A 14,928-nucleotide genomic window follows, 5' to 3' on the forward strand; every position below is an offset into this window, starting at 1 on the left:
TCAGGAAGAGGAATTTGCATATTGCGAGGGAAAGCACAAGCGGAGGGCAAGCGCATTTGGATCCGGTTGCCAAAGACACATTTAAATATAATGTGGATAGATTTTGCCTGTAACCTTTGTGTGAACTCTACCGTGGCCATGCTCTCTGCCTGTGGGAATTGATTGACAAATGTTCAGTCCTGTCTTATTATCATATAGACACGTACACTGTTGACACACACACACACACACACAACCACTGAAGAAGTGAGTTTCAGCAATAGCCTCTCATGAACTTTGGGAAAGTTTTAAATCGATGCTTTCTCTGGGTTCAATTTATGGTCATGTCATAAGAAATGACCTCTGCACTGCATTTTAACTTCATTTGAAGTCCAAAGACACATACAGAATAAATGCTAAATATTGCACCAAAGCTGGTTTCTTGGTCTTTTTGGTTACCTTATGATGAAATATCATTTAAGGCATGCAGACTACAGCATAAGCTCATCTTACTAGTGAGGTGTTTTTGACAATTATGTAAAAATATGACACATAATACACATAATAACACATATACTTAGTCTATGTGAAGTTCGTGATTGTAAAATAATAGTGGCAAGATGATAGAAAAATTACATTTGTTCAGCTCAGAGATTCTTTATATCAGGGCTATTCAGATGGCAGCCTGCAGGCCGAATCTGGTCCTTCAGTCATTTCAAATAAGCCCTCTGATTGATTCATAGCAACTAATTAAAAAACAATATTAATTTATTTTTCCTATAAAAATGTGTGTGCCTGGGGGTCATCCTGAGGATGAGTGGGCTAAGGCGCACACCATGTGACCATCCTGGGTTCGAATCTGGTCCAAGAGCTTTGTCGCATGTCATCCCTCTCTCTCTCCCAGTCTCTCTCTATGCTGAACTGTCAAATAAAGGTGAAAATGACAAATAAAATAATCTTAAAAAACAAAAAGGTGTGTGCCTTCTGTAATTCCCCCATTGTCTATATTGAAGAGTATTAGCAAGTTAGTGAGATGAATTGAGACCAAACCACATTGTTTAAACAGACTGAAAAACATGCTGAAAAGTTGCTGTGTTGTAGACTGTTGTGGACCTCCAGCAAGCGCAAAATTCTGATCTCCGGTTCTCAGAAACCTCAGCTGTTTACTGCTAGCTTGCTGTTTACGGCTGTTGAGTGGGCCGCTGGTGGCCAGTGGAGTCATTTAAGATCTCTCATTCTCTCTCAAGTTAGCAGCACGGGTAAACAGGACTGCCTTCAACACCAAAATAATGAAGCATTTACTTTCAGTAACCTGGTGATTGGATCAAGTAGGTGTATTGGTCAGATATGTAATGTCTGGCCACTGAGTTTGGTCACTGATCCACTTTGAGGAAGGGAGACTGATGAAGGCTGAACAATTGCCTTCATTTCTCCAGATATTACGAACGCTCAACTTCAGCCAGGGTCGCACAATGATATATATATATAATGACATATCTTTCCTAATTTACTTGTAAAAACCAGTGTTGCCAAATAATTTTCAGGGGAAGTTGCTACAGGCAGGTCGATTTGTTGCTAAAAGTTGCTAAATGAAGTTGTGATGTCATTGCGTGATGACGTCATTATGTAATGACGTAAAACTGCGTCATTATGTAGAATACACAATGACATTACTCAAATTGACTGTCCATCTCGGCAAAAAATATGATTTGAAATTTGTTTGTTTATTATCACATAGTTTTATATTTGTAAAAGCAATATAAACACAACATTTTTTATGATCAGATATTTTTATTTTTTTACCTTTTTCAAGACTAGCTTAATTTTCGTCTGCAGTGAGTGCGCTAGCATGTAGTAACGTTACTGAAGGCTTAGCCCTTTTCAGATTGTTAATGCTACTTTGTGAAGGAAATTCTAAATTGGTCTTTTTTTTTGATTGTGACTTCCTAACCAAACAATTGTACTCTGAACTGAATGTGTTTAAATGATTTGACCAAAAAAATTAAGTTTGTCTCGTCGAAAGCATGCTACTGCTGCTGCAGTCAGCCAACGATTGCTGCTGCTGCCTGTGCCTGGCTATTGAGCTGAGCCGTCACTACTGCTGACGTCACTCACAATGCACTTTTGCAGCCAGGCAGACAGACCGTGTGTTGTGACTGAGTGTGTGACAGAGAAAGTCATTTTTGTGTCATTTAGAGGGAAAATGTGTGCATTTTAGCGTTTGAGTCCCTTTTCAAAAGTTGCTAAAAGTTCCAAATACATTTTTAAAAGTAGATAAATTTATTGCTAGGTGCTTTTTGAAAAAAAAGTTGCCAGGGTAGTCTGAAAAGTTGCTAAATCTAGCAACAAAATTGCTAAGTTGGCAACACTGGTAAAAACACATTGACACCTACAGTCCTCCACTTTAAGTAGCACACGCCTAGCCGGCAAACTTAACTTATTGTTTTATTCTTTTTTATTTTGTCGTAACTGATTGTGTTTTGTTGTTGTATCGCAGTGATTCCCAAACTGTGGTCCGCAGCCCCCTGGTGGGCCTTGAAGGTACTGCAGGTGGGCCGCGAGAGGTCATTTACAATAAATAAATAAAAAGTTTTTAATTTTCAATTTTATTAAAATATTAAAATATTTATGATTAAATATTTGCATAAAAAAAATAATCAGAACTAATAAAACAAAGCCGTGGGATTTAAATTACGTGTTATTCTTCATTTATCGGACCTATTTTTGATCCAGCCGGAACGTATCTTATATCTCGTCATTGGCGGGGAATTGTTATTGAGGGAATACCTCATCATTGGCGGGGGAAGAGTAAAAATGGAGTGGTGGCTATCAGGTTGCAAAAGGAAAGCTGTTAATGGAGAATCAACCTCCACAAGCGAATCACCAGAAGGTCAAAATGAATCCGTGAAAACAAAAAGGACTCGTAGAAAGTACTGAAGTGAGTACCTATCGCTGGGAATGTTACACGGCAATGAGCCCAGCTGTGATGGATTGTAATAACTGCATCTATTTTCTGTCTGTTTTTTAATTTTATGTATAAGTGTTTTATTATCCAGTGTCAAACAGCCAGGATACGAGCTTAACAATTCACTATTTGCACATTTCTTACATTTGTTGCTTTACAAATTGTTACGTGTATGTGGATGGATTATTGATTTGCACTGCATTGCTGTATGCCCATTCTGTTTCTGAAATAAAAAATATATAGGGAAATACTTCATCTAAGTCTTGTGTGTTGATCAGAGTTGTGATTAAAGTTTTGGGTAGGCCGCGGAAGATTTTCAGATTTAAAATTGAGCTGCGGCATTCTTAAATTTGGGAATGGCTGTTGTATTGGCTTTTTGATCAGTCGTGTTTCTCCACTTGAGAGACTGATCTGAGACTTAGCCTATTTGGGATTTCGGTGTGCAGCATTGCAGCTAGCCTGTCAGCTGTGTTTTAAGCGTTTCCACTAGCCTAGTGGTTAAAGGATAAGGCTGGTGTTTTATAATGCATTGCTTACTGTCAACAAATCCTATGAAAATAACAAAATCAACAATGTGTTTGCTCTACTCCCGTTACTTTCTGACTTCCCACGTACCGTTTTTAGCCTTGAACACGGAAGTCATTGGCTCCAATTGTAAGCTAAAAACCTTGAAATACAGCTCACAAAGACATAGTTTCAATTTTAAAAATCGCTAACTGTTACCTCGAAAAGTCAGGCTGTTGTAGTTATTACCAAATCAAATTCAAATGGGAACAAATTCTTCATTACACCGGGGACTATTTTCGGTGCTACGGAACTACTTTCCTGTGTTTACAGCCGGCTTATTAAGTTGTTTGAGTAAAAAGTCGGCTGGCCTGGTGCATCACGATGATGAAATATGCTGCCCAGAGCAACGGCATGGCTCTTTGACGTGTTTTCAATCATTTTTTTAATACAATGGAGTTCTATGGCTGCATTGGGCACTGGCTACATGGACGAGACTTGTTGGCAAAACAAAATCAATGCTGATTTTGTTATTTTCATAGGATTTGACGACGGTAAGCAATGCATTAAAAAACACCAGCCTTATCCTTTAAGCTTACCTGTGCGCTCCTCTCCAGTTGTGGTTTGTACACTTGAGAGTGAAACCGAGAACTATGGTTACAACGGTCATCTCGTCCGTCTCACAATGTGTGTATGTGTTTGCAAGTGCAGTGGCTAATCTACGAGTGATAAAAAATATTTTTTACCGGCAAATATTTTAGTTACAACTACATCACGCTAGCAAAACAGTTTTGGCAATGCTAACGAAACATTTTGGCTAACAGCCTACTATGATACTGAAAGACAGCTATCCTACCAGAGTGTACCAATGTATTAGAGTAGATCTATTCTTGACAATACATAATTATGTGCCTACCCTGATTATTCCAGGACTGAAGTAACTTAAATTATAGCAACAGTTGATGCTGCACACCTAACTAGGCGCTGTGGGACTGGACAGCATCTGGACTTGTCTACTTGTCTATTTGTTCACCTACAAACACATAGAGTGAAGCAGTCCTCCTCCTGTTTTGGATGAGGCCGCTCCTTTGTGCCATAAGTCAATCATGCATGTTTCGTGGGGAATCGTACCCAAGTAGACATGGAATAAAGAGAATATAACACATAGAATAGACTAATTTCCACTATGATGGTCTCATTTCTCTATGTTATGCTACCAAAATTAATTTGAGAGTGATATATTTAGGTAAATATATATATATATATATAAATATATATGTATAAATACATTAGGTAGTCCATTAGGTAGTTTTTGTATCATTACTGCAATCAAAAATAACAGCTTTCCTGAAAGATTGTAATGCACTTTGCAACATTTGCAGTATTAATTTGCAGTAAAAGTAAAATTTGCATTCAAAGGTTTGCCAAGAATTGCAAATTGAATAATCTTCACTGTGATAAAATGGTGCAATTCTTTTTATGTCGGTCCTTGACATTTCTCAAAAGAATTTGCAGGATTTTCAGCAACAAAAAAGTACATGTTAAAATTGCAAACCTTTTCAATGTGTGGTGAATAGTTGGTTTTGCAAAAAAGTAATCTCAAAATGACTTCTAGGGGTTCCACTGAGGACTAATGTGTTTTTAGACTCCATGGCTGTCGAACAATGACATTGTTCCGTAAGTCAATCTTTGGATTTACCCGCCTGTGACACTCACCCTGGCTTTAGATATTTTGCAAATCCATTGAAAATAGTTTTTCAGCTGACTCATCCATAATTGTTTTGACAATAACCTTAGTGCAATATAATAAGAAGGGCAATAGCGATTTTCATTAAGCATGCATGCACAGACGTAGTAACACTTATACAGAGTAACTTGTACATCTACAGAGAGACAAATGCATTTGTTTGCCAAATGCCAGCATTGTAAATACGATCCTAATCCTAGTGATGCTGGTCCCTGTGGAAAGCTGTGTGTGTGTGCGTGCATGTGTGTGTGTGTATGTGTGTGTGGATGTGTGCATGCCTGCATGCTTATTTGCTGTGTGTTTGTGTATTTGTGTTTGTGTGTGCTTCTGTACAGTAACTCCTTGCAGAAAAGTTGGCATGCAGGCCCATACGGGTTTTTCCACGTCTGGCTGGAGGCATGCTGAGGCAGAGAGGATTTACAAGAATTGGAGGAGAGGTGAAAGAACAGCTCTGCAACAGTTGAAGCAGCAACTCACATCCAGTAAAATGAATGTCTACTGAAGTGTGTGTGTGTGTGTGTGTGTGTGTGTGTATGTGCGCGTGCATGTGTGCGTCTGTGTCTGTTTATGTGGTGTGTAAATGTAAGTGAGTATTGGCCTACAGTTTCTGGGAAATGGTGCAACCTACTTCAGTGACTGATGGTCTGTGTACGTTTATATCCAGAGAGCAGACCCCTCTTCAGTTTTCTTGGACACAGGCCTTTGCAGTCACAGTTGGAAGAATGTCCCATTATCTGTCAATGTGGCCATTATCTCCAAACCCCTCTGTCCCACTATCTGCCTGAAGTAGCGAAAATCACAAAACACTGACGATTATTTGATTGTATTCTGGGTTTTTTTTCCACTTATCTGAACCTGAATTTGTAGGTATACAGTTGCATATACATTATTAATACTAATTGTATTATTAAATATTTTTCCTGTTTCAAAGTACACCTATATAGACTATTGCGTGTTGACTTATTTTGTTGTTAAATGACTAAATAAGTTAAAAATGATGAAAATTATAGAGGATTGTTTTCATTATTATTATTATTATTACTAAAAATTGTACACCTACTTTTGAAACATACTGTATAAACTGATACATCGGAGACAAATTACGAATCACATAGTAAATGTCTGTGATTTTTCTGCTCAGTCTTGAACAGCTGATTTATGTGTGTGTGTGTGTGTGTGTGTGTGTGTGTGTGTGCGCGCACATGTGTAGTACTGACACGTATGCATTTGCGTAGGTGCGTGTATATGAGTGTGGGCACATGTGTGTGTCTGTCTGTGTGTTTGCGCATATGCATGTATATCTGCATGTGTTTCTATTGCAATGTTTACATCTACATCTATATATCTGTGCACCTGTGTATTCGTCTATCGATCCTGTCTGTGTGTCAGACCGGACAGCGTCTCAAATTGATCTCCTCCATCCTATTTCTCTTGTGTAAGCACACAAGCACCCTTGTGTAAGCACCCTATCGCAATCTCCCTACCCGATATCTGAACATGAACAAACCTGTGTTCGGGGGCTGGGACCCCAATCATAAGCAATTTAGCAGCATTTTGGAGATTAGCTGAACACAGTGTTGTATTGTCACTGTAACTGTACACATCTTCATTCTTATATAACTGCAAAAAGATGTCAGGCTCTTCCTTGTATCTATCCTGAATTTGTAGAATACAATTTACAAATCATTTTTTTTCATGGAGTGAAATAACATTGCAGCAGAAAGTGCGTGATGGAAGCATCTGCCATCATAAAAGTGAGGAAATTTGGAAATAACACTCTCAAAGCAGCTCTCGCAAATACGATTAGTGTTTCAGCAGCACGGGGTGTTCAGATGTTCTGGCCCCTTCTGAGATGTTTTGTTTGTCTAGCCTAATCCTAATGACCAGAGATAGAAGAAACAGACAACTCTGTGATTCTGTTTGAGCATTAGTGGAAAGGAGATAAGAACTGAATAGCCAACACTGGAAATTGATCATGTATGAATAGTCAACACAGAAATCACTTGATTAAATCTTGAGATTGAGGCTTGACCCTGAGACTAGGCCTGATAGAGCGGAGACTGTTGAGATAGAGGCCTCCGTTGACAGGGAGAGGGAGAGGGAGATGTGTGAGACAGAGAGCAGCCAGGTAACGGCATACAGAGAGATAGGAAGGCTTATGAAAAGGCAAGCAGACAGACAGGCCCTTATCTCTCTGGCAGGCCACCTCACACTGAGCCACTGCCTTGACACAGTAACTCTCTGAACCAGGGACAGACAGGGACGACAGAGCAGGTCAAGTTAATATGTCACCAACTTTGGCTTTCCAGCACCGTTGTGAAATCCTCGTGTGAATACGTGCCGTGGAGAAAGGGAGGGTTTCTGGTCAAAGGAGCTTATCTCAGGGATCGGGCCGCTGGTATAAAAGGCCGGCGATGGCAGAGACTCAGAGTGGACATGCTGCTGCAGCACTGAGCCTCCAAACCATCCACCTCCACCTCCTCCAGCAATTTGCCACCAGCAAACTCTTCATCCGGTTTCAACCAACCATGGGAGTTGCCTACAGTGTTGGAGAGTAAGTGAGGAATGAATGAAGGAATGAACAAGACAACTGAGAAGATTGTGGGACTGGATTGTGAATGTGGAGACAGCCATGTTGTAAAGATCTAGGGCAAAATCAGAGTCAGCAGAATTTTGATTTTGCTTGTTTCAACTGGTTTACAACATTAAGCAAAAAAAAACAAAAAAAAACAACAATGTTAAGCAATAAAATGCATTCTTATAATTGGATTGCTCCAAGAGAACATTTAATTATGATACAGGAGTTTGAATACAGTCCTCTAAATTTGTGTCACACTGAGACCAAATCAGCTCAGATCCATAGTCAATAGCTTAAACCTTTTTCAGATGGAAATTCTTAATATTCTAATATGTGCCAAGGAAACAGGAGAAGGATTTTACTTATTTGGGCATTGGGGATTTGTATTGTGGAGAAAGGAGTTGGGGCGGGGGTGTGTGTGTGTGAGACATAGAGAGAGAGGAAAGGAGAGACTGGAAATTCCAGGCTTTCAGGAAGTGTTCCACAATCTCCTATTGGATTGCCACAGAAGAACACTGCTTTATTTATTATGAAATACTAATACTTACTACTAAAACCGTGCCTCACTTTCCCGCTCTTCACGTCCGGGCTTGTCTCTGTGGTAGCCTGATATGGTTTCAAATTGGCATTTGTTCAAACATTAATTTGTTTTCATTCTCGTGGGAGAAATAGGTTGGGCCAACCGTCTTTAGAAAACAGGAACAAAGCGCAACTGTAACTGAAGTAAATGTTTAGCCAAAGATGTATTTACTGTATGTTCAGGAAAGTTGACCTAGCTTTACATGAATGTAAAATTGAACTTCATATCTATGAATCAGTAGCAGGGTTTGGTGGTGGCAGCAGTGGTGATAGTGGGGATGTGGCACATGAAGGTTTGCTGTCCTTCCCACATTAAAATTCTCATCTGTTTTCATGCGACAGCGTCTTAAGATCCGCATGCACAATAAATAACTAATGCGCTTTGTCCCTTCGCCTCCGCAGGGTCGATCACCTCTACACCTTCTTCGTCCAGTGGTCGCCGGACATCTACACCAAAGACAACAAGAAGCACCGCCGGCCCCGCTACCTCATCAGGGAGAAGCACCAGAACCGCTACCTGGTAGTGGAGAAGGACAAGGTGGCTGAGATCAACAAGCTGCTCAAAAACCCTGACAACCCCACTGCCAACCACTGGGAGGTGAGGACTGCATGAACACACACACACACATCTATGGTCTTTCAGCTGCGGGGTCTCATCAGGTCAAGTCCGTATGCCTTTTATGTATCGGTTTGTAGATATTGAGAGGTAAACTCATAAAGTATCTCTGACTTAATCGGAGCAGCAGCGTACTTGGCAGCTCTCCCGGAGGTTGTGGGAAATCCTGCCCTCTCTATATATGGACATACTTCCCCTAACTCACCCCAACAGCCCGGCACGGCGCCTCGTTTTCCTGTTTAGAGAGAAAAGAAACCGTTCAGCCACTGCAGAGGCGACCAATGGGATTTCACTTTCGTCCGCGACCAATGGCATTTCAGGCGTGGAAAGTGAAAGTTTGTTTCGAAGGCATTAAAAGGGGTGGATGCTGGCCGGTTCAGTTAACAGACATGTGGAACACCAGAGTAAAGCGCTTGAGAGAGAAACCTGGAGCTATGAGGCAGCTGCCAGAGAATATCAGGGTGCTTTATTTTGCCAGTCAGTGTGAGGAGCCATATGTTGAGGTAGGAATGCTCTCTATGCATCTGTACCGAATCACACTGTGTTGCATGGAATTGTATTAGGGGATGTATTTATGGGGTAAGTAGCATAATATCTGATCTAATGTCTTGGATGGATGAAAACATGTAAGTGTGCTTTGTCATCCATCCAGTCATCAAATTATGAATTCACTTATGATGATGCTGGTTTCAGCTTGCCACTCACTGGTTCTGTAGATTTCACTTGACTTTTACTTGACACAGACTGTAAATGAGTCACCCACCCACAGCATCCTATATGTATAGTAAAGTCAAGTGGTACAAGTGGGCTTTTGTGAATCGAATGTGAAACTGAACATGTTACTGTAGGGTTTCTAACAGACTGTGTTGTGTGTCGTGCCCTCTTGCAGATCATCAAGGTGAAGGACTCCAAGCGGCGCCAGAGTCTGTGCAGCTCAGAGGACTCTGAGGCGGAGGAGCCCGAGGACCAGGAGGAAGTCGAGGATGTTCTTCCCGTCCTCACCGACCACAGCCAACTGCTGGATGACCAACACCTAGAGAACGTGAGTTCCCACTGCAAAGGCATTTTGAATCAGTCTAGATGGGCAGGTTTCGCAATAAGTACAGCTAAAGGTTTTTCTTTTTTTTTTCCTGTGATATCATATATATATATATACATATTTATATATATCATGAAAATTAACCAATTACCCATTGTGGTGTTTTGATGAATTGTAATAATCACTGTTATATCTATCATTTTCTGATTTTTTGATGTATTTATTCAATACCAACAGCTTGCCTCTCATATGCCAGCAAGAACCCAAGGCTATCCATGGCAACTGGTCTACAGCACTGCGATCCACGGGACCAGCCTGAACACACTGTACAGAAATATGGCCGGTCTGGAAAGTCCTGTGCTGCTGGTCATCAGAGACACGCACAACAAGGTTTGCATCTGAAGCCCCACATTTCTCCATCAATTATTTTCCGTCTCTCTCTCTTCAAGCCGTTCCAATATAAATACTGTAGTCAAACTGATACCTTCAGGTACTGACCGGGTGTCTCTGTCTCTCAGGTGTTTGGAGCTTTTTCCTCAGATCCATTCAGAGTCAGCAACTACTGCTACGGCACAGGGGAAACCTTCCTGTACAGCTTCGGCCCCGACTTCAAGGTGAGAATGGGACGGAGCCTTCTTTCTTAACCTCTGGATACAAACCGATGTCGAGCCACAAGTCTGAGAGCTTTTCATTAGCCACTTTCTGATCTGCAGACCCAGTTTCAGAACCGCTAGAGAAGAACAGTCTAGATAGGAGGTTCATAGAAACCTTGAGACTGAACAGAACCTCAGCAAAATAAATCGACTTTAGGCAAACACTGAAAAACTCTCTTTGGTCCTCCTTCATTGACATAGAGTGTGAACAATTATCAATAATCAGTTATTATGGTTGTTTTGAAATGTCTTCACTTAGTATTTAAATGCAGTATATTTGAGCTGTGTGTGATGAGTTTCAGTACAATTTTCTTATGTCTTATATTTTGTTGTTTACCCAGGCGTACAGGTGGAGCGGGGAGAACTCCTACTTTGTGAGGGGCCACTTGAAATCCCTGCAGATTGGCGGAGGAGGGTACGTTATATGGTTATTGCCTTCTCCAATAAAATGTACACATGCTCACAGAAAGAAAAAAACAGTAGCATCCTTACCTATCTATGCCGTAAAACGATAAAGCCTAAAGCCATAAAATGATTACTTTCCTTCTAAGAAACCCTCGAGATACCGTAGATTACAACACCATTTATCTAACGAGAACATTTTACTGGGATTGGACTGTAAAGTGCTGTTTTGTTCTCGGCCTGCAGGGGGGGCTTCGGTCTGTGGCTGGACGCCGACCTGTACCGCGGTTCCAGCATTGCGTGTCCCACCTTCCACAACGCACCTCTCTCCACGCAGCAAGACTTCATCGTACAAGACCTCGAAGTGTGGACCGTGCAGAACTGAGGGAGAGCGGCTGAACGGATGAGAGAATGAAAGCGTCCCGTCTGGAGTTGTGGAACTTCAGGGCCTCGAAGGCTTGCGTGTGGCCTAGACTGGTTTAGCCCCTGTGTGACCTGTTACAGCTGTCAACTGTGCGCAGTTTGGCCTACACAGACAAGTGCTAAGGTGCAGGGTCCTGCTGTATGCTGCTGTAAACTACCTGCTGTTCACCGGTAGCCCTGCACTAAGCCCAGTGAGTATCTGGCCTCAAAGCTTTAAGCCCTCCATCCCGTCCCCTTGGGTGTGGAGAGCGTTATAATGCAAAGTCCACTATGAGATGAAAAGCCTGTATCTACAAAACAGTACATAATTCAGGAATTAAGGAGCATTGCTTATTTTCTGATTAACAACCATGCAATTTTGTTTTAATTATAAAATGTGTGTGTGTGTTTTATTTGGTTTCATGCCCAAGGTTCATGAAACATACCAAGCACATAAAGGGCCATACAAAACTAAATAGAAAATAGAAAAATGGGGTTCAAACATGATAACATGATAGGATTCCAAATGGCCTATCTATATTCTAATTGTATTTTTTGAGTCTTGTCTTCTGACATGTGATTTGGATGTTTTGTATTTGAAAGCGACAGCTTGCAGGTGACGACCTGACCACTCGGGTTCAGAAATAAAAGAAGTGATTTGCACTATACATAAGATATTCTCTGTGATGTGTACAGTTTGTGGAGATGGGGATCCCCAGCTGTTAACTGTCACCTCTGTTTTCTGACACTGAGACATCTGCCTGCCTATTTCCATAGATGGGTAGATATTGCTAGGTTGATTTTACCTTCCACTGTAAATGTATATTTTCTCCTTTTCTGAAAGAAAAGACTAAAAATGGAAATGGTTCAATTGCTTTTTTTTCCTAGTGTTTGTTCACCTTCTATGAAATCTTTTTTTTACTATTTAAAGTTATTTTTAAGAAAACTAATCCAGGAAAGCAATTGTTTTACTTCTGTTTGTTTGTCTGTGTTTGGTTTACTTTTCTGTGTATGTGTGCGTCTGGATATCTGCCAGGCAGTGCTGGCGCTGCCGATGCGGTTTTGTGGGTGAAAGCTTATTAAAACTTTCTGTTCTCCTGGTGACAGTCTGAGTGACACATTCATATTTTTTGTGAATGAGTAATCATGAATTAACTGTGATGACATTTTAAGTAGCATCACCCTTGAAGAAGATGATTGGGTAACCCTTTAAATTACAGGCCGTTATAATAAATAATAAATAACTAAGTAATATCCAAGTAAAATAGATGTAATAACTAGTAATAGCATTACAATGACTGGTAATTACTTGCTAATTATTTTTAGGCAATAATGGTATACAACACTGACAGACTGCTCATTGCATATTATTGTCCAGTAATTACTGGTAATGCTAATATGTCGTCTGGTAATTACTGAGTAATACACAGGCCAAAACAGGGCTTTTTACCAGTAGTTGTATTATAATAGGCCAGTACACACACACAAGAATATATTTGCATGAATAGAGCAATTACAAGTAATTTTCCTATTTTAGTATCCACACACACAGAGGTAGCCATCATATAGGTCACCTCTTTTGTATTTGTGTAAAGTAAATGTAAAGTAGCAGTAGACATATTATTATATAGTATTAGACATATATCATAGTATTAGCGCAAACCTCCTGTCTCTCAGACAGCAGGCTGCTGCACCTTCTCTTGCAGCTTCTGGCAAGTGAACAATAGACTGTTTGGATTAATTCCCTCCTAACAAAGAAGCTACAGCTCAGCTACAGATCAGCACACATTTGCAGTGCCACAAGCTTACAGGGAAAGTTGGACTTGGTCACAGTGCAACAGCAGTCAGGAGGACTGATGGCCCCTAATCAGGTTTAGGATTAGTGTCTTGCTCAAGAGGACAAGTCAACATACATGGACTGAACCGGTTCAGGTTATGCGACTGCACTACCTCTACTTCTACCTCCAACCTGATCAGCTGAATTGAGTTACAAAAGAATCAATGGATGAGAAGGTAGTTCTCTTCCTGTCATACTATAGGCAAATTCACTAGATAAAACATACACATCAACATTGAATGTACAGTAGTCTTTTCATGAAGTACACTGATGAGGTGAATCCAGGTAAAAGAATTATCCGGATAGGATTAAATCTCAAAATTGGGTATTTCAAAACCAGGAGATGTGATCCTCATCTTACAAAATTGGGATACGTATTTGGTAATCCAATCCTACCCAGAATCCAGATCAAATGTTGATTTGAGGTATTTCAAAACTCTAAGGGGGAGATTAGGATAGGTTTGATGCTAAAAATCAGGATTATCCTGATCCCACTGGAAGGGTGGATCCAGCATGGATTCAAGGTGGATGTAGAGACGTGTAGGTCACATGGCACATATTTAAGCATTCTTTTATTCAATGCTTGCATATTAAAGTAACACAGACCATGCCAAAACAATACCCCATGAGAGGGAATGGGAGTTTGTGAACAGGAAAGGGCGGCACAGCATCAATGTGCAACTTGTGGTAAATGCAGACCTCATCATTACTAACTGTGTTGTGAAATGGCCAGGATCGGTCCATGATGCAAGGCTCTTGAGGGAAAGCCATATTTTTAGACACCTCCAACAAAAACCCCCAGATGGCATCATATTAGGTGACAGCGTATACCAACTCTTACCATGGCTAATGACACCTTTTGCCATGGTAAACAATGATGCAGAGGAGAGATTTAACTGCGCTCATGGAAGAACTAGGAGCACAATTGAATGCTTAAATGGGGTGTTGAAAAGGCGCTCTGCATGCCTGAACTACCTGCCTGTAGACCCACAGCGAGCATGCAACATAATTCTCGCCTGCATCGTGCTTCATTATATCGCTGAAGAACGCAAGGTTCCTCACTGTGATGGAAGGGGTGATCATTCACAGCCCCAGGCAGATCGCCCTGACCTACCACTGGCAGCACTGCAACCAGATGGAGCAGCTGGACGGTCAATGAGAGACGCTCTAATGAACCATTATTTTACTTAGGGTCTTATGATCAATAAAAACATTAGTATGCTGACAAAACAGTTTTGTGTTTTGACTTTTTTTTTAATCCAGTAAGACATTTAATATACATACCATGTTAATGAAATGTTGTATTGCTTTGAGCAACAGATGGGGCCTATCCAAAGACTGCAAATCTAGATTCTGTAATCCTGATCTTGTGGTATCTGGATCAGAATGATCCTATCTGAAAAGTCTTTGAAAAACCAGGACAAAACCTACAAGATTAATTTTATCTGGGATAGCAAAAAAAGGGATTACAAAATCTGGGTAATTCTGATCTAGATTAAAGGTTTTGAAATACTGGGCCCTGGTGTGAATGAATTGCACAGTATGCTGGAGCCATAGAGATAATACAGAAATATCGCCCTCTGGCGTCCATTGTTCCTTACAGCAATCCTCTTGAGCTCGATGAGCT

At 40.7% G+C, this 14,928-nt stretch overlaps 2 protein-coding genes across 2 annotated transcripts; both read left to right on the top strand.

Annotated features, from left to right (window-relative positions):
* The first annotated feature begins 9,314 nt into the window (after positions 1-9,314).
* ncoa7a (nuclear receptor coactivator 7a) lies at positions 9,315-12,583 on the top strand. Its single transcript, XM_071523952.1, has 6 exons — positions 9,315-9,471; positions 9,858-10,010; positions 10,245-10,397; positions 10,526-10,621; positions 11,002-11,075; positions 11,309-12,583. The coding sequence occupies exons 1-6, from the start codon at positions 9,358-9,360 to the stop codon at positions 11,445-11,447; spliced, it is 729 nt and encodes a 242-aa protein (XP_071380053.1). The 5' UTR covers positions 9,315-9,357; the 3' UTR covers positions 11,448-12,583.
* Positions 12,584-13,814: 1,231 nt separating this feature from the next.
* LOC139648000 (putative nuclease HARBI1) lies at positions 13,815-14,492 on the top strand. Its single transcript, XM_071524026.1, has 2 exons — positions 13,815-13,825; positions 13,898-14,492. Exons 1-2 carry the CDS (start codon positions 13,815-13,817, stop codon positions 14,490-14,492), a joined length of 606 nt encoding a protein of 201 aa, XP_071380127.1.
* Positions 14,493-14,928: the final 436 nt, after the last annotated feature.

Source organism: Centroberyx affinis, unplaced genomic scaffold, assembly GCF_046629955.1.
Source record: "Centroberyx affinis isolate AG114_WGS23_722 - 3 ecotype Tasmania unplaced genomic scaffold, CSIRO-AGI_Caff_v1 ptg000102l_1, whole genome shotgun sequence".
Classification (NCBI taxonomy): domain Eukaryota; kingdom Metazoa; phylum Chordata; class Actinopteri; order Beryciformes; family Berycidae; genus Centroberyx; species Centroberyx affinis.